The 24,411-nt window shown below is 44.3% G+C and overlaps 1 protein-coding gene across 3 annotated transcripts in view; it reads right to left on the bottom strand.

Moving 5' to 3' along the window:
• The window catches only part of PSMB3 (proteasome 20S subunit beta 3), a 98,882-nt gene that overhangs the window by 33,638 nt on the left and 40,833 nt on the right, over nucleotides 1-24,411 (bottom strand). For 2 of the 3 annotated variants that reach the window (XM_077459424.1, XM_077459422.1), the window contains 3 exons: nucleotides 4,443-4,620; nucleotides 1,756-1,850; nucleotides 796-870 (listed from right to left, as the gene is read on the bottom strand). In XM_077459424.1, the coding sequence (XP_077315550.1) occupies nucleotides 796-870; nucleotides 1,756-1,850; nucleotides 4,443-4,620 (348 nt within the window). The remainder of the gene's footprint in view (nucleotides 1-795; nucleotides 871-1,755; nucleotides 1,851-4,442; nucleotides 4,621-24,411) is intronic. The other variant, XM_077459423.1, reaches the window with a different exon arrangement.

Here is a 24,411-nt window from a genome sequence, read left to right as displayed (position 1 = left end):
ATGGACCTGGTGGTTTCAAAATGCCCATGTAAAAGGAGACATAACTGAACATAAAAGCCGATTGGTTGCCCTAAGACACCCTTTAAATGCTGCCAAAACTTGCATTCCATCCAGATGACAAGAATGGCCTCGCTCGGTCCAACTTAAAGTGGAAGAGACCGGGAAGATGGAGGACTTAACGCACATCCAAAAAACAGGTCTACTGGCACCAACTTATCTATTCAAGTGAAGACTAGAAATAAGGCAGTTATTACTAAAAATTGATAATTTTCTTGGCTCTTCCTGCTTCTCAATATCCTTTGTGCCTAACTTATCCCTCTCCAAACCTCCCCAAGTGGTTCTACTCCCCTCACCAACAACTTACCCAAGTAGACTACAATCTCAGACTCTTCCCACATGCCCTTTCCTCTCCAATGCACTTTTTTTTTTTTGTTTTTTTTTAAGTTTGTGTGTTTGTAACCACCCAGCTTTTTTTTTTTGTTTCTTTAAAAGCATGTTATACACCAGTGCTTGTGCTGTGTAATTTGGCCCTATCACCTAAAATAACTGGCTGGTCCTGTCCCCCTGTCCCCCCCCCCATAAAACAGACCACAGTTTATCATGGTGTCTGAGCCTGACACCGTGGTCTGTTTATATGCCTCTGTCATCTGCTGTCTCTCTCCCCCCCCCCCCCCCCGCTGTCTGTCAGTTCCAATCTTCTCCACGATCCTCCCCCTCCCGCTGCTAAAATAGTATAATGTCCCTACAATCCACTGTATGCCCTTAATTTAAAAAACAAAAAAAGCCAATTCCTACCTTCTTACAGAGCACCTCCCAGCCTCTCTCCTCACAGCTGACATCAGTGGGAGTTCTTGGCCTCTCCTGCTGTAGCTGTCAGACAAGGAGAGGAGAGAGACGAAGAGTCACGTGAGCGCTGGAAAACACTGACAGAAGGTAGAAAGCGGCTTTTTTTTTCCCTCCATGATATCGAACAGAGTGGATTGTAGGGATAGGACAAGTGGCTTTACAACCACTTTAACACTACCAACACAGAACTCTACAGGCCCCTCCAAAATGCTCTGCCAGACAAAACCTTGTGGTAATTTATCCCACCTAAAACCTCCCCCCCCCCCCCCAACAGTAAAATGCTGAGTCATGCAAATGGAGAGAATGCTAATCCTAAAGCCATGGAAACCCTTTCATATGAATACTGTCCTGCACCAAATGGCTTCTGTTCTCTAGGTTTCAAGACAAAAACACCATTCTAGGTTTTCCATGCCACTTGAACACATTTAAAATTTGAAGACAATCTAAAGTATTCAGGATATAGTCATGTATCTCTCCTTAACTGTATGCTTGTTTAGAGGTAACTTGCTTGTATACAGCATAAGAGGGGGAAAAAAAAAATATATATATATTACTGTAGTTTAGCTTTAACCACTTCACAACCATAGGATGTCCATGGACATCCTTAGACTGAAGTGGTTATACTGGGGTGATGCCAGCGATTCCCTTTTTTAATTAGCTGCTGGATTACTTTTACTGGCAGCGGGAGGGGACATTCCGCACTAGTGTGAACCTAGCCTAAAGAACCTTTTCCCGGTCTAAAGCTTTCTTCAGGGGCCTTAGTGCGTACATATTACTACAGTTACTGGAGTCACATATTATATATACACACAAACATGTAATATCCCCTCTTATGTGCATCCCCTCTAGAGTGAATTATATTTTGCCAATAAGGCAGATTTGTCACGATTAACAACAACTGATACTTACATGATGTGTACAACCACCCCCATTCCAGACACAGCATCTCTGTCCACAGCATTCAGCATGGCCTGTGAGATGGTTTCAAAAAGGTCCTCTGGCTCCTTGAAGAAATAAGAGTATATTGTTGAAAAAAAAAAAAAAAAAAAGGGAAATTACAGTATATGATCAAGTTAACTTTTTGATATTCTAACGTTAACATTCACTTGGCAGTCCTTTTTGTCTGCCTGTTAAGCTTTTTTAAGTGTGCTGTTTCCTATTGGCATTTTTGTATTTTCATACATTAGAGATTCAACCTAAATCGATAAAAACAGGCAATAGCTATAACATCTTGAAAGAGTGGAATACATTCATAAAGAAAGGTGAATGGTAAAGCATGACCCACTGTGCAGTACAGCTCAATAGATTAGCATTTAAAAAGCATAATTGGACTGTGCAAACACCCACTCATGTCCTATCCACCCAGATACAGTATCTCACAAAAGGGAGTATAGTTACATAGCAAGGTTGAATAAAGACACCAATCCAACCTGAGTGTGTGTGTGTATGTCTACAATTATCCTATTTAAAAAAGGTACGCATATAGCGCCGTCAATTTACACAGCACTCCACACATACATTGCACACTCACATCGGTCCCTACCCTTAAGGAGCCCACAATCCAAGGTCCCCAACTCACAGTCATATACTAGGGCCAATTTTGGACAGAAGCCAATTAACCTACCTGCATGTCTTTGGAGTGTGGGAGGAAACCGGAGTACCCGGAGGAAACCCACGCAGGCACAGGGAGAACATGCAAACTCCAGGCAGGTAGTGTTGGTACACACCCTTACATTTTTGTAAATATTTTATTATATCTTCATGTGACAACACTGAAGAAATTACACTTTGCTACAAAGTAAAGTAGTGAGTGTACAGCTTGTATAACAGTGTAAATTTGCTGTCCCCTCAAAATAACTCACATAGTCATTAATGTCTAAACTGCTGGTAACAAAAATTAGTACAGCCTGAAGTGAAAACGTCGGAATTGGGCTCAAGCGTCAATATTTTGTGCGGCCACCATTATTTTCCAGCACTGCCTTAACCCTCTTGGGCATGGAGTTCACCAGAGCTTCACAGGTTGCCACTGGAGTCCTCTTGCACTCTTCCATGACGACATCACGGAGCTGGTGGATGTTAGAGACCTTGCGCTCCTCCACCTTTCGTTTGAGGATGCCCCACAGATGCTCAAAAGGGTTTAGGTCTGGAGACATGCTTGGCCAGTTCATCATCTTTACTTAGCTTCTTTAGCAAGGCAGTGGTCATCTTGGAGGGGTGTTTGGGGTCATTATGTTGGAATACTGCCCTGTGACAGTCTTTGAAGGGGGGGGGGATCATGCTCTGCTGCATTATGTCACAGTACATGTTGGCATTCATGGTTCCCTCAATGAGCTGGAGCTCCCCACTGCCAGCAGCACCCATGCAGCTCCAGACCATGACACTCCCACCACCATGCTTTGCTGTAGGCAAGACATTTGTCTTTGTACTCCTCACCTGGTTGCCACCACACATGCTTGACACGATCTAAGAGGCTTCCTTCCGGCATGACAGCCATGCAGACTAATTTGATGCAGTGTGCAGGCATATAGTCTGAGCACTAACAGGCTGACCTCCCACCCCTTTAACCACTGCAGCAATTCTGGCAGAACTCATACGTATATTTCCCAAAGACATCCTCTGGATATGACCCTGATCACATGCACTCAACTTCTTTGGTCAACCATGGCGAGGCCTGTTCCGAGTAGAACCTGTCCTGTTAAACTGCTGTAAGGTCTTGGCCACCATGCTTGAGCTCAGTTAGTGTCCTGGCAATCTTCTCATAGCCTAGGCCATCTTTATGTAAAACGGAAATTCTTTTTTTTTTTTCAGATGCTTAGAGTTCTTTGCCATGAGGTGCCATGTTGAACTTCCAGTGACCAGTAAGAGAATGAGAGCAATAACACCAAATTCCACACCTGCAACCTTGTAACCGAGTCACATGACACCAGGAAGGGAAAATGGCCAACTGGGCCCAATTTGGATATTTCCACTTAGCGGTGTACTTTTGCTGCCAGCGGTTTAGACATTAATGGAGTTATTTTGAGGGGACAGCAAATTTACACGGTTATACAAGCTGTATAACAAAGTAATTGCTTCAGTGTTATCACATGAAAAGATAATAAAATATGTGAGGGGTGTACTCACTTTTGTGAGATACTGTATACCCCCCCCCCCCCATTCAATGCAATGCTGTACATTTATGTGCAATGTGCTAAACCAGCCTTTACATTTGGATGGGCGCTATGAAACAAGTTACCGCAATGCAACAAAGTGAATGGACTCAAAGTGGAACATCATCTGAAAATTAAAGTTTTTCTTACCGTTTACCTCCTGCCAGTCTCTAATTGAAATGCACCATTGTTTTGGGGTGGAAGGGGAGGTGGTAGTGGTATTTTTTTTTATTATATTTTTTTATTTATTTATATTTATTATTATTTTTTAGTGGTCCCACTTTCATAATCCTTACCTACGTGAGGTGAGGATAGAGTCATCTTGGGCTGCAGGACCATTTTTACTACAATCCAACAGCAATCTATGACCCATATTTTTAAGCAGTACAACCACTTTAAAACAAAAGTATTATATCTGGGCTACTTGATAAATCCTTCTATACTCACCAAGTCTGGCTCCCAGAGAGATTCACACATGCCATACATCTGTTCTGAACATGTCCCACTAACTACAAAGTCTTCAGTCTCCATTGGACATCCGATAAGGTCCAGGGAACAAATGAATGGCTCAAAGGTCTTGGGGTCTAAACCTGCAATAACTGGTTCAATATAGTAAGGACCAAACCTGGCAAGAAAAAAAAAAAATAATAATAATAATACTAATATTTCTGAAAGATAAATCTAGATCAATGCATATGCTACATAGCAAAATCAATACAAAAACTGTATTCTCCAAGTAGAATTCTTAGCCAAAAACATTTTTAGTATTAGATAAAATAGTATAAGAATACAATATAACCTGGCTGCCTTCATTACTGTCTGTATCCCTGAGAGATTTCCTCTCACTTCCTGTTTGGTCCCAGTAAAATGTTACATAGTAGGCAAGGTTGAAGACAATAGTCCATCCAGTTCAATGTGTGTAGGTGTACATGTGTCAGTGTGTTTAGCAATACTCTGCTGCCACCACCAGTTGCGGAAGAGAGTTCCACATCCTTTATTGCCCCGACAGTGAAAAACCCCTTCGCAGTTTAAAAGGAGTTGTAAAGGCAGAAGGTTTTTTTTTTTATCTTAATGCATAATTACAGTATATGATCAAGTAAACTTTTTGGTATTCTAATGTTAACATTCACTTGGCAGTCCTTTTTGTCTGCATGTTAAGCTTTCCCACACAAATCCCCAATTTGTCAAGGGAGAGGAGACAGATCATTTGCTTCCAAGTAGGAACAACAATCTGTCTCCTCCCCCAGTCAGTCATATCCCCATACACAACACATCTAGGGAACACAATAAACCCCCCGATTGCCCCCTAGTATTAACAGCTTCCCTACCAGTGACATTTACACAGTAATCAGTGCATATTTGTGTGTTGCCATGGTTATAGTGACTATTGCAATAATATGAAGATATAGTACTTTAGATCATATGTTTCGAAGGAAGTTAGTCAGGCTCTACACCCCCCCCCCCCCCCCCCTCCACAGGGATAGGTTTTGGAGCTGAGCAGAGGAAGTTGATGAGAGGGGCTTGAGTCTTTTTGGAAAGAAACATGTAGTGGCTACCAGAAGCTGGAGAGTTTGAGAACTTTTGAGTTGGCTTGTGTAAGGAACCATAAAGGACATTACATCTTAAACTCCAAGTTGAGTTACGGTTTAGATTATTTTTTTAAACAAAGTTGTCTTCTATTGTGTATCCTACAGTTGTAAGAGCAGCTTTTCTGTTTAGTAAAGCATTGATACACTACAGAAGTTTACGTTTCCTTGGTTTTACCGCAAGAACTGTAATAGACGCAAAGCATAACATTTGGGGTGGGCTCGTGCCAGGATTTGCACTAAAATCTCAACTGAAGGAGATCTGTTTTCTGTGGCTTTTTTTTTGCTTGTGCTGAGGGAAAATGCTGTATACATTGTTTAGGAAGAGTAAGGCTGCAAATTTTTCTGGTGTCCAGGACTGGAAGGCATGCACCCTTCCTACCTGGGCCAGAAATAGTCAGTGGATATCTGTTGTAAAGTAGCTGCCTGGATACACTTCTCCTTTGAACAGAAGGGAGTGTCTGATCTTTCCTCAAAATTTAGTCTCCAAAGTTTTGGGTTCAGTAAGGGAGAGATGCGGGCAGTTGCTGTGTTTGGTTTGCACTTCCTGCATGCTCTACATATTGAATCTGAAAAAAAAAAAAAAAAAAAGGAGGGAAAAGGAAGAATTAGAAAGATTTACTGAAGGAGCAGCTTGCAGTAGCATCCAAGTGTTTGGAAGAAACTGCAAGGCTAAAGACAAGGTGGGTAATCAATGTTAAACCTGTAGTGGCTTTGAAGTGTGTTCAAACCTCTGTAGGCCAAGCTGAAGATTTGAATGAGCGGTGTGCAGCCCTCAAGTCTAAATGATGCCCTAACAAAAAGGACAAGTGCCCAAAGCCTTTAAGCAGTAGGACATGTGCCACTGTTACTTCCCATAAAGCGGGAAGCGGAGGATTTGATCAGCTTAAACAGAGTTTAGTCAGATACAAGGAAGGAAAGGCCTATGATCTCCAGGAGACATATGTGGATGGATTTAAGGTGGGGCCCCTAAAAAAGAAATAGATGGGATTCATACACCAGCATTGCTTAAGAATTGGAAGCAAGTGCTTGGCAACTGTAGGTTCAGTCACATTAGGTTTTTCCGTTGCCATAAAAACGGGGCATTTTGCAAAAAATAAAAAAATAAAAAAATAAAAAAAAAAGGCGCCATGCTTTGAAGACTGGACAACAGCAGGCCTGTGTTCCCAGGACAGCATGGAGAGACCTGCAAGTTTATTTGTTACATTGGAAGGCCATGCTTTTCTGTGAAAGTGTTTCAAGGCAACAGAGGGCACCCTACAATCGTTTTGCAGTTAGAAAAGGGCAGACAAATGTGAGCAGTGAGCTATGTTTTTGGAACAGTTGGATGGAACATATAATCTGCTTTTTCTCTTACCCTTTTCAGGTACTGAGCATCGAGAGGTGGAGCAGGCAGAGCAGATGACCATACTAGATGGGAGAAGGCAGACCAGAAGAGAGCCTGAGGAGGATGATTTCTTGATGGTGGCTGAATTGGAGTGGACTTTAATCTGAGCATTTCCTTATGACCAAGGAGGACAAGAGACTTTCATCTGGGACTTTTACACAAACTGCTAAAGACATTGTTAACCCTGCTCAAAAGTAATGTTTCAGCCTTCCAGGGACAACAAAACTAAAATCTGACTGCTCAGGAGATATAGGGGTCGAAAAGGGAATTTTTTTCCCCCCCTCACATTTTCACCCTTTCCCGGAACAAAGGGGTTTAAGAGATGTTGAAGTTTTTTATATTATGCTATAAAGTCAAGAGGTGGTATGTGTTGCCATGGCTATAGTGACTTTATTGCAATAATAATGGTGCAAGATATTATTTGAGACCATAGGTTTTGAAGGAATAAATTATGGATATGTAAATAAACCAGTGTATACAGGAAGTTGGTGGGAAGGGCTTGGGGTCTTTTTGGAAAGAAACTAGTGGTTGGACAAGGAGATACGTTTGGAAGGACAATGAGGAAAGACATTGCTACCAGAAGCTGGAGAGTTTTGGAGAACTTTCGAGTTGAACTGTGCAAGGAACCATGAAGAAGGACATTACATCTTAAACCCCAAGGTGAGCAACGGTTTAGTTTACTTATATTTGTAGGCATATTTTTGTAAGCCATGAGTTGTGTAGTATTGTGTATCTTACAGTTGTACATGCAGCTTTCCTGTTTAGTAAAGCATTGATACACTACAGAAATCTAGGCTTCCTTGGTTTTCCTGCAAGAACCTTGATACAGACAGACACGCAAAGCATAACATTTATAGCATTGATCGCTGTATAAATGTCAATGGTCACAAAAAATGTGTTAAAAAAGTGTCCAATCTGTCCGGCGCAATACTGCTAAAAACCAGACCACCATTACTAGTATTAAAAAAAAAAAAAAAAAAAGGAGCCATAAATCTTTCCCATAGTTTGTAGACAATATAACTTTTGCGCACATAAATATGCTTGTTGAGCTTTTTATTTTTTATTTTTTAACCAAAAATAATATATACTATATATTGGCCTAAACTGATGAAGAAATCTGTTTTTTTCATTTTGGGGGATATTATAGCAAAAAGTAAATAGTTTCTTTTTTTTTTTTTATTTATAGCACAAGGAGGAAGAAGAGGAAGAAGAGGACACAAAGGTGATCAAATACCACCAAAAGAAAGCTCTATTTGTGGGGGGGGAAAAAAGGAAGCAAATTTTCTGAAGGTCTGGTCTGGAGTGGGTAAAATCTTTCGGGGCTGAAGTGGTTAATCTTAATGCATCAAGATAAAAACAAAAAAACAAAAAACCTTCTAACTTTACAACCACTTTAAAGTTAAAAAGATTAATCTCAAATCTCATTGTGTCGCCCTGTGTCCTCTTACACACCAAGCCTGAATAGTTTTTTTTTCCTACATTGGAATCACCATTGATGGCCATTTACAAATACCTCATGTCCCCTCAATCGTCGCTTCTCCAGTGAAAACAAAATTTAATGGCTGTAGTCGTTCCTTGTAATTTAGGTTCCTCCAGTCCCCTTAATTTTGTTGCCCTTCTCTGAACTTTCTTCAGCACATCCCTTCTTAGGGCTGGTGACCAAAACTGGACAGAATACTCCACAGAGTTTTATAAAGTGGCAGGATTCTAGTTTTATCTCTGAAGTATGTCTCTTTATGCATGCTAAAATTCTGCCGGCTGCAGCTTGACATTGCATACTATTGTTCAGTCCGTTATCCAGTAGGACCCTCAGATCTCTCTCCACCCTTAATTCCCCCAGATGCTCTCCCTCTAGTGAGTAGTTTACATTTATGTTTTTAGCTCCCCCAAGTGCATGACCTTGCATTTCTCCATGTGTTCATCATTGCTAGTTCACGCATCTATCCTCTCTTTTTTGAACAACTATTTCAAGTATATTTTTGTCCTCCATGCCCTGGACATTCTCTAACGTCTCACAGAATTGTCTGATATTTTAATTCATATTGTATTAGCACTTTCAGATTGCTGCTTCTCTGTTGCTTCCCAGGTTCGCAATATTTTCATCTATATCTGTATGCAAGGTCTCAGCGTGCTGTTACACCCTCGCCAGGTACCCCATGCCCCCTGGCAGAGGCGGGGCTATCCCCACGCTCAGACCTACTACTATTCTAGCAGGACTACTGTACCAGGTACCTGTTACTTTGTATGAGCATACTTAGGACTATACTTATGCACGTTAAAGTATATAATGTAGCATATTACCACCTCTCTAGGTGCCTTTTGACCCTCAGGAAAGCTCCTTTGCAGCTTTGCGCTTCCTGTATGATTCGCCAGCAGTTTGAGGATACAGGTTGCCCTGATTGCACCCCGCAACATTTTTTTGACTGCATTCTTTTTCACATCAGGTATATGCCCATGTATTTTCTATTATTCCTCGTATTTACCCTTCCTGATGGAAATTTTTTTCCCAGAGCGGGCCCTTATATATGCCTGGCATACCTCCAGAGGCAACCCCTCTTAGCGGCTCCCTGATACTATAGCATCTAGCATAGCCCATTGTTGCTCACAGATGTATACAGTTCCACTCTTATACTTTTTTCCTTTTTTATAGCCATCTGCAGCCTGTCTCACGTTCACCTTTTGCCCATTTGGGGAACTCTGGCGCCCTCTGTTGGGGACCTTCCACAGTGGACGAGGCTCCACCTTTGGCCCCAGGCTGGGCACCTAAGCAGTGACTCTCCCTACCTTCGTGCTTGTTGCACTAAGGATCCTCCTCTCTCCTTTTGGTTTTAAGCTTGGATGCACCTTTATATGATGGTTGCAGGGTCAGTATAATAGAGATGGATATATCTATCTCTACTTTTACACAAGAAGTTTTCATTCCATTTCTTGCAGTTTGTGGTCGTCTCTACAAAGGTTTCTCATATTCATAATTATATACACACACACACAAACACACACTGTATACATTATACACACACTTTTCCCTTAAAGCAGGGCTCCACCCTAAAGTGGAACTTCCGCTCATCAGAACCCTCCCCCCCTCCTTTCAGGGGGGGGGGGGGGGGTGCAGATACCTGTCAAAGACAGGTATTTACACAGACTTCTGGGCATAGACTCCCACGGGAGTCTATGCTGTTTCCTGTCCCTGCGCGCTGTCTGCTGGGACACACACGGGTCCCAGAGACAGCGTAGACAATTCCTACTGCGCGACTCGCGCATGAGCAGTAGGAAACCGGGAAGTGAAGCCGCAGCGCTTCACTTCCCGATTCCCTCACCTAGAATGGTGGCGGCAGCAGCCGAGAGATCAATCAGCCTCGGCATCGCTGGACCCTGGGACAGGCGAGTGTCCATTTATTAAAAGTCAGCAGCTGCAGTATTTGTAGATGCTGGCTTTTAATATTTTTTTCCACAGTGAAATCCCGCTTTAAGAGTCAAAACTCGAAACGCGTCAGTTCATATAACTGTATATGCGATTCACACTTTATGTTCATGATTATTGCATCCTATATATATATCTTTTTATATGTATACATTTCCTTTTTTTATTTTTACGTTCATGTAGGTTGTTCACTCATGCCCCAATTTATACTTTTCAAATAAACATTGTATAATTTAGCAGAACACAGTGTTTTTTTTTTCCCCAAGAGGAGTAAATTCCATATACATAGTAACTAATGGGATGTGGGTTAAATTTACTCCAGACCAATCTTAGCGCCTCCTTTCCAATCTCCAACAGTTTTCTGCACTTGCTGCTATGTTGCTAGAATGTTCGTCTGCATTTAGCAATCACGGCCTTAGCCCTGAATAAAGGCCAGGGAACGCAGTTGATTTCTCAGATTGCTATGGTCCACTAGTGCCTGGACAGCTAGAGATTTTACGTAAGGCCCCCAGAGACCTAATCTTTTCCAGGAGATGACTTTGTAGTACCCATTGGTCTTGCAACTTACTGTATTTAAATCGGCGTATAACAAGCACTTTTTTCCCCTTAAAATCAGGGGAAAATTGTGGGTTCATGTTATACACCGATCCCCCACTGATTGTCAGCTTCTCTGCGTCTTTTCTGCCGTTCTCTGTGGCTTTTGGCTATTTTTGAAAGCACTCAGAAAGCCGAAAACCGCCAAGAACGGCCGAGAACTACCGAGCGCCGCCGAGATACAGACATCTTGCTCTGTATCTCGGCGGCGCCATTTTTAAATGGCAAGGCTGCAAATGACGCTGGCGTGGCTGCAATGCGAGGCTGCAAATGATGCTGACAAGGCAAATATAGGCATTTAAATGTAAGTTCTTTGCCTTAAACTTCCCTCCCAAGTTTTTTTTTCTTTAAAATTCCCTCCTAAACTTGGGGTGTGTGTTATACGCTGATAAATTCGGTATCTGTATTTTGTACTTGACTGTTAAATGTTGAACCGAACAAAAATTATACATTGTTGGAAAAAAAAAAAAAATAATTTATGCATTAGCCAAAAAAAAAAAAAAAAAAAAAAAAAAAAAAGAAAAAAAAAAAAAATAATTTATGCATTAGCCAAAAAAAAAAAAAAAAAAAAAAAAAAAAAAAAAAAAAAAAACACACACGAACGAACGATGCAACTCCATCTAAGCCCTTGTACACACGGTCGGAGATTCCGACGGAATGTGTCCGATCGGACCGATTTGTCGTATATTCTGTGTGTGGACTACATCGGACTGTTTCCGTCGGAGCATCCGACGGACCAAGTTTTCCAACTTGTTGGTAACATTTTCAGACAAAATGCTCCGATCGGACATACTCCGATCATGCGTAGAGAATTCCGATCGGACAAAGTGCCACACATGCTCAGATCAAATTCCTACACCAAAGCTATTGGCTACTAGCATGAACGTAGTCCTGTCGTTAACGAAATAACGGCACCACGTCGGATTTTCCGACAACTTTGTCCAACCGTGTGTATGCAACAGTTTGACAAAATCCGACGGATTTGGTTGTCGGAATCTCCGACTGTGTGTACAAGGGCTAAGAGTTGGTTAGTATCAGTATATCCAATTTTTGTTCTAAAAGTTTAGATATGCTTTAAGCAAAAAAACTTGTAAAGGGCACATTGTTGGATTCATATGTTGCCTGCAAGTTTGTAGCAGGGAACCTTACTCTTCCTTTCACACTGAACCACTGCTAAAACAGCCGCTAAAGCGCCGGTTGTTTTTGTGGGGCTTTTCAAGCACTAGCAGGGCGCCCAAAAACGGAAAAAAAAATAAAAAATAAAAAAAAATCAAGTTAGACTTACCGGTAACGTGTTTTCCAAAAGTCTTTCAGGACAGCAGCCAACAGGAATCACCTCTTCCATTGAACTTTAAAAAAGGAAGCTCTTTCCCACGTTGGCAGTAATAGTAGCGGTATTAGAGAACCTCTGGCCCCAAGCTGGTTCACATAATCACAACATGGTTAGTCACAGTATACAAAAAAACAATAGGGTGGGTTGTTGCTGTCCTGAAAGACTCCTGGAAAACAAGTTACCAGTAAGTCTAACTTGAATTTTCCCTCAACGACTTTCAGGACAGCAACTGAGAGGATAAGAGAGACTTGCCCCCTAGGGAGGGACCATAGCCTGTAGGAGCTTTCTGCCAAAAGCCTGATCACCTGCAGACAGAAGGTCCAGTCCGTAAAGACTGATAAATGTGACCACGTAGCCGCCTTATAAAATTTGATCTGGGGTGGCACCAGCTTTTTCTGCCCACGTAGTGGCTTGAGCCCTTGTAGAATGAGCTCTAATTCCCAGTGGGGGAAGATAGACACATCTGAAAATAGTAGAGGTCGACCGATATATCAGCATTTTCTAATTAAATCGGCATCAGCCGATTGTGCTGATGAAAGAGGCTGAAAGTCCTCAGCGCAACTTGCAAATTACTTCTGTAATAGAAGTCAATGCACGTTGCCCGGAGAAGAGACTTGTTTCCTCTCTGGGCAGTCTGCCAAGAAAAAGAGCAAAGAGATACAATGTTTACACTTATGAATGAACTGAGCTCTGTGTGTACAGTTCTCAGTTTAACCATTTAAAGACTAAATCTTTTCTGACGCCTGTTACTTACAAGTAAAAATCCAGTATTTTCTGCTAGAAAAAAATCACACCACCAAAAATTATATACATTTAGGGCAGCACAGTGGTGTAGTGGTTAGCACTCTCACCTAGCAGTAAGAAGGGTCGCTGGTTCGAATACCAACCATGACACCACCTGCCTGGAGTTTGCATGTTCTCCCTGTGCCTGCGTGGGTTTCCTCTGGGTACTCCGGTTTCCTCCCACATGAGGTTAATTGGCTTCTGTCCAAAATTGTCCTTAGTATATGAATGGGGACCTTGGATTGTGGGCTCCTTGGGGGTAGGGACTGATGTGAGTGTGCAATTTACAGGGATAGGGACAATTGTAGACACTCAGGTTGAACTGGATGGACTGGTGTCTTTATTCAACCTATGTAACTACGTATATTTTTTTTTTAGCAGAGACCCTAGGGAATTAAAATAGCGGTTGTTGCAATATTTTATGTCACACGGCATTTGCATAGAGGTCTTTCAAATGCAATTTTTTTTGGAAAAGAAGACACTATTGATAAATAAAAAAATAAAAAAAAATGGTAAAAGTTAGCCCATTTTTTTTTTCCGTCCAAAAGTTTTGATTACCTGTTGTTGCATATTTAATATCATTTTTATTTTTTTTATCTAAATTATACATACAAGTGAACTGAATGGAGGTTTTTGTTTAACAAATGTTTAAATGTAAGAAATGTTCTGCATCACTTATTACTTAAGGTTGCTTTCACACTGGCGTTGACGGTAAAACACTGCTAGTTTTAGAGGCGATTTACCATAATTTTAGCAGTGCTATTTGGCTGCTAGCAGGGCACTTATAACCCAGTTGGCGGCCGAGGAAGAGGTTAAATGCGCCCGTAAAGCACCGCTGCCAAAATCGCATTCCATGCACTTCGGCAGTGGTGCCCCTTCATTTCAATGGGCAGGAGTGGTGGAGGAGTGGTATACACCACTCCAAAACATGCTGCTTGCAGGTTATTTTTTATTTTTTTTAACATCCTGCTAGCGCATCGCCTCAGTGTGAAAGCACTCGGGCTTTCACACAGACTGCAGGGGAGCCATTTTGCAGGTGCTATTTTTATCCCAAAAGCGCCTGAAAAACGCCCCAGTGTGAAAGGTGTCTGTTAGATTGTATGAGATGGGGGGGGGGGGGGGTGTTAAATCAGCCTAACATATCGGCAAAAAAATAATTAAATAAAAAATCGGCATTATATATCAGCCGCCACGATTTCTAAATAGCGGCATAGGCCAGAGAAAAACCCATATCGGTCAACCTCAAAAAAAAAACCTAAAAAATAGGCTACCCAAATAGCCCATTTAAGCCGTCTGCCAACTTATTTTGATGCCTGGTGGCCTTTTTTGTTTCCAGAATCTGAGGACCTGAAATCTTGTGTTACTTCCAAGTTATGCAATAGGTTTCATCTCACCGATGGGTTGTGAAACTGACCTTCCTTTTCTCCTGAAGGGTTTGAGCAAAAGGTTGGCAGGATGATCTGTGACAGGTTGTGAAACGTTGCTACTTTTGGCAAAAAAAAACTGGATTTGTATTACGGCAAGTACAATATTATCTGAATAAACTGAGAAAAAAAAAAAATGCACTAACTGATAGTGCATGCAGTTCACAGATTCTTTTTGCAGATGTGACTGCAACTAGAAATACAGTTTTGAAAGTCAAAGTCTTTAGAGAGGACTGTTGTGGTTCAAATGGTTCCTTTGAGAGGGCTTGCAGAACCAATGAGAGATCCCATTTGGGAAAATGCTTAGTCAGAGCTGGTCTGGATCTGGTATATGCCTTGAAAAACCTTGTGACCAAAGTTTCTGAAGAAACTGATCCTCAAGAAAAACCCCTAATGCAGCCAGTTGTACTTTAAGATCCCTTTCACACCAGGGCGTTTTGCAGGCGCTATAGCGTTATAAATGGTGCCTGCAATCCGCCCTAAAAAAGCTGCACCACTGTTTGTAGTGTGAAAGCCCAAGGGATTTCACACTACAGCGGTGCACTGGCAGGACATCAGGGAAAAGTCCTGCAAGCAACTTCTTGAAATCAATGGGGCAGTGCTGTAATACCACCGGCAAAACGCCGATATTGCTGGCGATTTTAACCCTCTCTCGCCCACTAGCGGGGGGTAAAAGTGCCCTGCTAGCGACCGAAACGGCTGCAAATCCGGTGGTAAAACGCCACTAAAAATAGCAGCATTTTACCGCCCACGCTATGGGCGGTGTGGTGTGAAAGGGGTCTAAGAGTGCTGACTGCAAGACCCTTGTCTGCACCTTTTTGTAAGAATTCTAATATTGAGACAATGCCTTTCACATATCTATTAGGGATGGGCCGAACAGCCCCCAGTTCGGTTCGCACCAGAACATAACAAACAGGCAAAAGATTTGGCAGAACGCACAAACATAGTTAAAGTGGGGACAGGAACATGAATAATCAAAAGTGCTCATTTTAAAGGCTTATATGCACGTTGTCATAAAAAGTGTTTGGGGATATGCATCAATGCAATTTTTTTTTTTTTTTAAATGACTGCGATTTTTTAATGCTTAAAGTGAAATATTCCTTTAAATATCGTGCCTAGGGGGTGTCTATAAAAGTATGCCTGTAAAGTGGCGCAGTTTTCCTGTGTTTAGAACAGTACCACAGCAAAATGACATTTCTAAAGGAGGGAAAAAAAAAAAATTGTCATTCAAAACTGCTCGCGGTTATAATGAATTGTCGGGTCTCAGGCAATATAGATAAAAGTCACTGAAAAAAAAAAAAAAAAAAAAAAAAAAAAGAGGGAGCATGGAATCTCCCCCCCCCCCCCCCCCAGTGCATTAACAGGCTGTTTGGGTCTGGTATGAATATTAAAAAGGGGAATCCCAAACCAAAATGTAAAAAAGAAAATAGCGTGGGGTCCCCCTAAAATCCATACCAGGCCTGTCGGGTCTGCTATGAAAGTTAAGGGGAACCCTGCACCAAATTATTTATTTTAAATGGCGTAGGGGGTCTCCCCCAAAATCCATACCAGACCCATATATCTGAGCATGCAACCTGGCAGGCCGCAGGAAAAGAAGTTGGGAGGGCGCTTTGGGGTAGCACAAGGTCCTCATCCCCACAACCCTTTGCCCGGTAGTTGTGGGGATCTGCAGGTAGCTTATAGGAATCTGGAAGGCCCCCTTTAACAAGAGGCCCCCTTTAACAAGAGGGCCCCCAGATCCATGCCTCCCCCCCCGTATAAAATGGTAACTGGTACATCGTACCATTTCACAAAAAAGAAAACACACACAAAAAACACTGTCACCGAATGATCCGCTCCCACAGTTTGACGCCTCAGCGCCTTTGACAGTTCTTAAATGAGGGCGGGGCCAAGCGGTTATCTACCCAGGTGACCCCGCCTGGGTACATGACCATGTGGCCCTGCCACCAGTTATATAAAAACTGTCAAAGGCGCTGAAGCGTCATATGGTGGGAGCCTCCCACAGAGGCGATTTTTTTTTTTCGGTCCGTCGGCGGAACGATAGAAGATGGACTTTGTGGGACATTTTTATTTTTTAATTGGGAGGGGGGAATTCCCATGAGCCTTACCGCCTGCAGACCCCCACAACCACTGGACAAGGATTGTGGTGACGAGGCCCAAAGCACCCTCCCCTCTTTTCCTGCGGCCTGCCAGGTTGCGTGCTCAGATAAGAGTTATGTATTTTGGGAAGGACCCCTACGCTTTTTTTTTTTTTTTGGCACAGGGTTCCCCTTAATTCCCCTATCAGACCCGATATGGAACATGGACGCTACCCCATCTCCTCACACATGAAGATGTAGGCCTTCCATGATAATCTTCTGAGAAGATGACTTCCGTGCCCTCAACATAGTGGATATTACCGAATCCGATAGACTTTGGTCCCTTAGCACTTGGCTTTCAACAGCCATGCCATTAAAGCCAGTGACGGTAAAGCAGGATGAACTATTGGACCTTGCAACAGAAGGTCTCCCACATGGGCAGTCGCCAAGGAACATCCGCTACCATTCATACCACGGACGCCGAGGCCAATCTGGGGCAGAATTACTGGAATCCCCTTGGCCTCCACTCTGCGAAGCAGATGTGGCAGAAGTTTGAATGGAGTAAAAGCATAAATCAGTCGATAATGCCCCCATGGAGCCATTAATGCATCTGCCATGTCCGCCCAGGGATCCTTTGACCTGGCTACAAACCTCTGTACCTTCCGATTGAGTCGAGAAGCCAGGAGATCCACATCTGGCGTGCCCCACCTTAGGCAAAGGAGTTGAAATACATCCCGATGTAGCGACCATTCCTCTTGGTCCAGCACTGACGAATTGGTAGTCCGCTTGCCAGTTTTCTACACCCGGAATGTACAGTCGACAGAGTCGGCGCGCACTGCTCTGCCCACCGCAGGATGTGAGCAACCTCCAGTGCTGCAGCCAAGCTCCTTGTTCCTCCTTGATGGTTGACATATGCCACCGTCTGACTGGATCATGACCGGATGCCCCTGCAGCCTCTGTGACCATGTGGAGAGGCACCGCCTAATTGCCTGAAGTTACAGCATGTTGATCGGCAGGCAGGATTCTTCCTGGGTCCACCGACACCTGGCCGACTGTACGCCCCAAACTCCCCTCAACCGGTCAGGCTGGCGTCCGTTGTGATCACCACCCAATGAAGAGGAGGGAACAACTTCCCGGACCGAAGAGCCGGCGACCTCAGCCACCAGAGCAGGGAGTCCCTGACTAGCTGGCTCCCTCAGATTTGACAATCCAGGGATAATGGAGATTTGTCCCATCTTGACAGGATCTCCTTTTGCAAGACTCAAGTGTGGAATTGAGCATATGGTACCACCTTTAAAGTGGCTACCATGAGACCCAGGACTAGCATGCAAAAACACTGCGACGACCACTTGCGGGACACCATTAACTTCACCTCAGCTTGAAGCGTCTGCAGCTTGTCCGAAGGAAGAAAGACTCTCATCCCGAGTCCAAAAGCAGGCCCAGGTACTCCAGGCGTTGAGTCTGCACCAACACTGGCTTCTGAAGGTTCAATACCCAACCAAAACTCCCGAAGAGTTTGCATGGCAATTGCTACATCCTTCCTTGACCTCAGAAAAGAGGTCATCCAGTTAACCCACGATTGCGATCCATCGCTGCTTTAGCAAAGCCAAAAATTGGGGCTAGCACCTTGGTGAAGACCCTCGGTGCCAACGCCAGGCCAAAAGGGAGAGCTACAAATTGGTAGCGCTCGTCCGACCGCAAATTGCAGAAACTTTTGATGCATATGAGGACATGCAAGTATGCGTAATTGATGTCCAGGGATGCCAGAAAATCCACCTGATGGAGTGCAGCCACCATTGAGCGCAGATTCCATCCTGTACTTTTGTAATTTCACAAAGCTGTTGAGGGCCTTGAGGTTCAGGACTGGACAGACCCCTTCCTTTACATAGTAAGGTTGAATAAAGACACCAGTCCAACCTGAGTGAGTGCCTACAATTGTCCCTATCCCTGTACATTGCACACTCACATCGGTCCCTACCCTCAAGGAGATCCTGTACTGCCCCAAACAGGGCCTCCTGACGAGCCGGAAGATGAAGGTTGAAAAAAAATAAAAAAAAAAAAAAAAAATCAGTTTGGCAGACAAGAAAGAAATTATCCTCTACTCTGAAGAAACCAGTTTGCAGACCCACTAGTCGGAAAGTAGGGAGGTCCACCGGGCTGCAAACACCCGAAGACGACCCCCCCCATCCCAGGCGGGGCAAAAATCCACTTCTGAGCCGAGCTTGCCTATGGCGTGGCTCCTTACCTTTTATGGACTGTGGGAGCCTCTCTCCCTGGAAGGGCAAATCCACCAGTGCTTTCTTAGATGCCTGGTCCGTAGACCAGCATTTTGGCCAAATCAGACGATGTAGCACCACAGATACTGAGGCTCTAGAGAGCAAGGGGGCTGCACCACAGACATACTTAAGGCCCTGTTGCTTCTCCAACTCACGGTGCAACAATTTAGCCCATTCAGTAAGGGCTGGGACACCAGCACCATGGCCAAGACTGGCCACAATGCTGACCTCACCACTGTAAACATGGACCGGGCAACCGCCTCAGCCCTTCTGTCAGCAGGGTCCTTGAAAGCAGGACTCACTTCCACCGGAATTGTGGTTACCTTATTAAGTCCACCCTCCTAGCTGCCACAGACTGAGGCCCCCCCCCCCCCCCCGACCCGGGGTACTGGGCTGCTGCTGTCTGCTCTCCCCTGTGTCATCCACGAGGTATGTGTGGAAAGTGTGCTGTTCTAGAAGGAAACAAGCACCCAGCGCTAGAGGCAAAACTACCTGAGGCTACTAGAAAAATGGTCGCCTCAGCAAAAACGTCTGAGGGCGCCAAGAAAATGCCCGAACTACTAGAAAATGGCTGAAAGGCAACCCCCCCCCCCCCCCCCCATGTGCCCAGTCAAACAGCAGCCCATAGCATGGGGAGGAGGGAAGGGAGAGAAGGGCGAGTGAGATCCTCTAGTCGACCTCCCAGGGAATACCCAGCTGCTCCATCCTTAACAAGACAGGTGAAACAATACTTATCCCTCCCGCAGGGACTACTGGACGCATTCCACACACAGACCCATCACCCGAGCAGTACGGGGTGGCTGCCGGCCACAGCACACTGACACAAGACAGCAGTAGCCTGGTCATGTGTGCCCTGGAGCATATAGCTCACCAGCCCCTGGATTACATAGGGCACGCTCAATGGCCAGGCTGGGGAGACTACAAGGATATACATTATCCAGCCTGTCACTCAGCCCGGGTGTTGATTGTAGAAATCGAAAATGCAGAAAAAAAATAAAAAAAAATCTCAGGACCAATGGGTCCCACCGGGAGCCTGGTCCTTCTACACTAGGAAAAAAAAAAAAAAAACACACAGGATTTTTAAAAACAGCTTACCTGTAAAATCCTTTTCTTTGATGTACATCAGGGGACACAGAGCCATAGTAGTTACTATGTGGGTTATAGAGCCACTGATGGTGATGGACACTGGCCCGCCCTAAGGCAAGAAGGAGTCTACTACTGGGAGTAGCCAAGTATTACAAGTGTATACCAAGAAGGGAGGGACCTCTGTGTCCCCTGATGTACAAAAAAGGATTTTTACAGGTAAGCCATTTTAAAAATCCCGTTTTCTTTTTTTTACATCAGGGGACACAGGAGCCATAGTAGTTACTATGTGGAATGTCCCATAGCAATGGCAACTGAAGGGAGGGAGACAAAAAACAAAAAAAACAGAAGGCCAGAGGACTCATACTGCAACCTGCAGTATACTGTGCCCAAAGGCAATATCCTCATGACCTTTAATATCAATTTGATAAAATCTGATAAACGTATGAACCGAAGACCAAGTTGCGCCTTACAGATCTGAGCCATGAAGGCCTGATGATGCACCACCCAAGAGGCACTAATCGCCCAGGGTGAGAGTGCTCTAAAATGAGGAAGGAAGCATTTTCTTCTTTAAGCTCATCGCTTGATGAATCCATTAGGAAAATAGTGGATTTTGACGCTGCCTGTTCACATCTTTGGACCTTCTGGCAGTACAGACAAAAACATCTGTTTTGCAAACCTGAGCGGTCGCCTTAAAATAGACTGATTGCTCTTACTACATCAAGGGAATGTAGTGCCTTCTCTTCCCTAGATTGAGGCTTTGGGAAAAACCTGTTAACACTTTCGGTAGGAATTCAGGATGGAGGACATAAACCCACCTCATCCTTATGTATGATCAAATATGGTTCTTTACAAGACAGAGCCACTAGTTTCCGATATTCTTCTAGCAAAAGAAATGGCAACCAGAAAGATCCTCTTGTCAAAAGGAACCAAGGGAATTTCTCGTAAAGGCTCAAACAGCTGGTTTAGCAAAGCCAATAAGACCAATTTTAAATCCCAAGAATTTTAGAGGTGCCTTGATAGAGGGATTAATCTGTGTTACCCCCCCTGAATATGCTACGCACCAAGAGTGGGAAGAGGCCATTGGCCCCCCCGACAAGGCCAGCTTCATTAGAGGATCCTATATGCAGGAAATCAGGGATCCTGCCTATGACATACTTCCTGGGGTGCCAACCCCTGGATCCACACCAAGAAACTTATGCCTTCCAGACTATAGTAAAAGGATTCTGGAAGCCGGCTTCCTGGCATTAATCAAAGACCCTACCGAAGGAGATCACCCACGATCTTCTATAAAAGTGGCATTCAACAGTCAAACCTGTTAAATTTTCTGTCCGAAATACCGAACCTTGTGCGAGATGGTCTGGCTATAATGGCAGAGTCCAAAGGACTCCTACTGCCACCTTTATGATTTCGGTAAATCAAGATCTTCTGGGGCCACCAGAACCACCTCCTTCCGTTCCCGCTTAATCCCACAGAGAAGGCACAGAAGTAGCAAAACTGCAGGATATGCATAGATCAGTGAAAACTGATCCCATGGGAAGACTAACGCGTCTGTTCCACCTGCTAATGGATCACTTGTTCCAGACACAAAGCTGTCGACTTTGATGTTGACTCTGAACACGAATAGGTCCATGTCCGGAATACCCCATTTCTGACATATCGCCAGGAAGATGTCAGGGTGGAGAGATCATTCTCCCGGAAATTATTGTTGGCGACTAAAGTAGCCCACCTGCCAATTCTCCATTCCTTAAATGAAAAATTGCCGATAGACAAGGAATGTTGTGTTCTGCCCAAGCTAGAACATTATTCACCCCTTTTTTTGGGCTGCATGACCTCTCGTGCCCCCCTGGTGATTGATGCAAGCCACCGCCGTGGCTTTGTCACACTGAATCCTGACAGGACAGTCCCGTAGTCTGACCGTCCCAGATTCTAGGGCCAGACATACTGGCCGAATCTTCCAAAAAAGTTGAGAGGCAAGGTCCTCTAACCTGGACCATCTCTCCTGGACAGAATCTTCTTACAGGGCTGCTCCCCAGCCTAGAAGGCTGGCACCTGTTAATACCTTCCAGGATGCAGGTAGACATTTTTTTCCCCTTTTGCTGGATAACAACCACCAATTTAGGCTCTGACCTATGTCGGGAGCCAAGTGTATTGGACACAAACAAGGCCTGAATATTTTTATTCCAGACCGACATGGTGCTTTGAAGCAGTTTTTGAGTAAAAACTGTGTGTAAGGGACGGCCTCGAAGGAGGCCACCATTTCCCCTAACAATCTCATGCACAGCCAAATGGAAAGATTTTTCTTTGCTTTGATAAGTTGTTTCCAGCGTCAGGTTGGAGAGTGCTCAATACAGCCCCCAGTGGTGACACATAGGCATGACAACATACATAGGAGAAATTCCTGAGAAAATCTCCCTTACCTTTTCCTCCCAGCAGGGTTCATCGGTGATAAAGAGAAGCGTTCGCAAGCAAAACCTAATTTCTTCGGCCACGAGGCCCAGGTACCATTCATTTAGCCCATGAAAAGACATCAGAACGGATCCAGTCAGCATGGCTAGGCCCAGCAAGGATTGCTTCCAGCACAGCACATCTTTACTTGTGACCAAAACCTTAGACACTGGCGAAAAAACTGAGGACTCCCAGTAGTGGGAGTACACTTCTTACCTTAGGGCGTGCCAGTGTCCATCACCCATCAGTTGCCCTATAACCCCCATAGTAACTACTATGGCTACGTGCCCCCTGATGCAAAGAAGAAAAAAAAACTGAGCTGCTGGATGCAATATGAGGGGTTATAGCCAGTAGGACCGCCCCCTGGGCAGTACTGTGCGCAAGTGTTGCTGTTTTTAACACCTTCTGCCTAGTCCTCTCCTAAAGGGGCAATATAACCCCAAGGTCAAGAAGAGCTGCTGTGTCCATCAATGAACGATAGAAAAAAAAAAAACCACACACCTGTAGATGCGCATCGTCCTGCAGAGTTGGCGTGAAGTGGACGCATAAACGAGTAGCACTTGTATATGAAAACAGTGTTCAAACCAGACATGTGAGGTATCGCTGTGATTGGTAGAGTGAGGGCAATAATTTTAGCCCCACATCCTCCAACCCAAAACATGCAACCTGTAGAATTTTTTAAAAGTCGCCTATGGAGATTTTTAAAGGGTAAAAAAAGTTTGTCTCCATTCCACGAGCGGGCACAATTTAAGTGTGACATGTTGAGTATCAATTTACTCAGCATAACATAAGAGGCCATTTTGAAAAAAAAAAAAAAAAAAAAATTTGCATCGATACGTGTCCCCTGGGGCAGGACCCAGGTCCCCAAACACTTTTTATGACAATAACCTGCATATAAGCCTTTAAAATTAGTATTTTTGATTTTTCATGTTAGTGTCCCATAGACTTTAACAGTGTTCCAAATTTTCCCTGAACACCGCACATTGTTCGGTGTTTACAGAACATCCGAACAACCAAAGTTTGCCCCGAACCGTTCACCCATCCCGAATCTCGATTTTCTGAATGACACCAAGAAATGTAGACCTTCCCCACTTTAGCATAAATAAGTTATGAAAAGCCTTTGTTCCTTAGAATCTGCTCTTCAGATACCAGGCAGTGAGATTTAACCTGGCTACATCCGGGTGATGCACTGGGCCTTGTAGAAGCAAATCCTGTCTTAGAGGAAGCTGCCAAAATGGTTTGATTGCCATTTTTAAAATGGCGGAAAACCAAGCTCTCTGGCCAGAACAGAGTAAATCAGAATTAGACACTTTCTGTATTTTCCTCAATACCAGTGGAATCAGCTGGAATGGGGAAAAGGCATATCCCAGGTGAAAATGCCAAGGGTGTGCCAGAGCGTCTATTCACTGAGAACCGTTGTCTCTGGTGTGTTTTGCCTTGATGCAAACAGGTCCACTTGTGGGTGGCCCCAGACCCTGGTGATCTACGTAAAAAAAACACCTCTATTCAGGCTCCACTCTGCCTCCTGAACCTTTTGTTTGCTATTAAAGTGCCTTTGAAATGGAGGGGGTGTGGCCGGATGGAGATGGGTGTGAGTGAGTGTGTCCAAACTCTCTGCCTCCGCCCTGTGACTCGAGGAATGTAATCCGCTGGTGGCTATAGCTGCTGTTTCCCGATTCCCCTTGTTGGGGTTCCGTATCGAGCGTCCGGACCTGGAAGCGTGCACTACCACTATTTTCGGCCGGCGCTGTCGGAGATTGCCGAGACTACCCGAGGAGGGTCCCGCGGACGGCTCAGTTATCGCGAGACCTCGCCTGGAGATCCGAAGTCATACGAATCCTGTGACGCTGCACGAGGATACGCGGGGAGGGCTCTGTGACTGCCTCGGACCGATACAAGATCTCTCGTGACATTCGCTAGACTAGCCGACGGTAACCCTGGCTCTGGAATGGTGAGGTATGCTGGGTAGTCTAGCGGGACTGACGACAGAAGCTGTGTGGCGG

Source organism: Lithobates pipiens, unplaced genomic scaffold (genome assembly GCF_037356315.1).
Source record: "Lithobates pipiens isolate NorthernLeopardFrog02 unplaced genomic scaffold, aLitPip1_a1.2 Scaffold_28, whole genome shotgun sequence".
NCBI lineage: Eukaryota > Metazoa > Chordata > Amphibia > Anura > Ranidae > Lithobates > Lithobates pipiens.
This window is presented reverse-complemented; position numbering and strand designations above follow the sequence as displayed.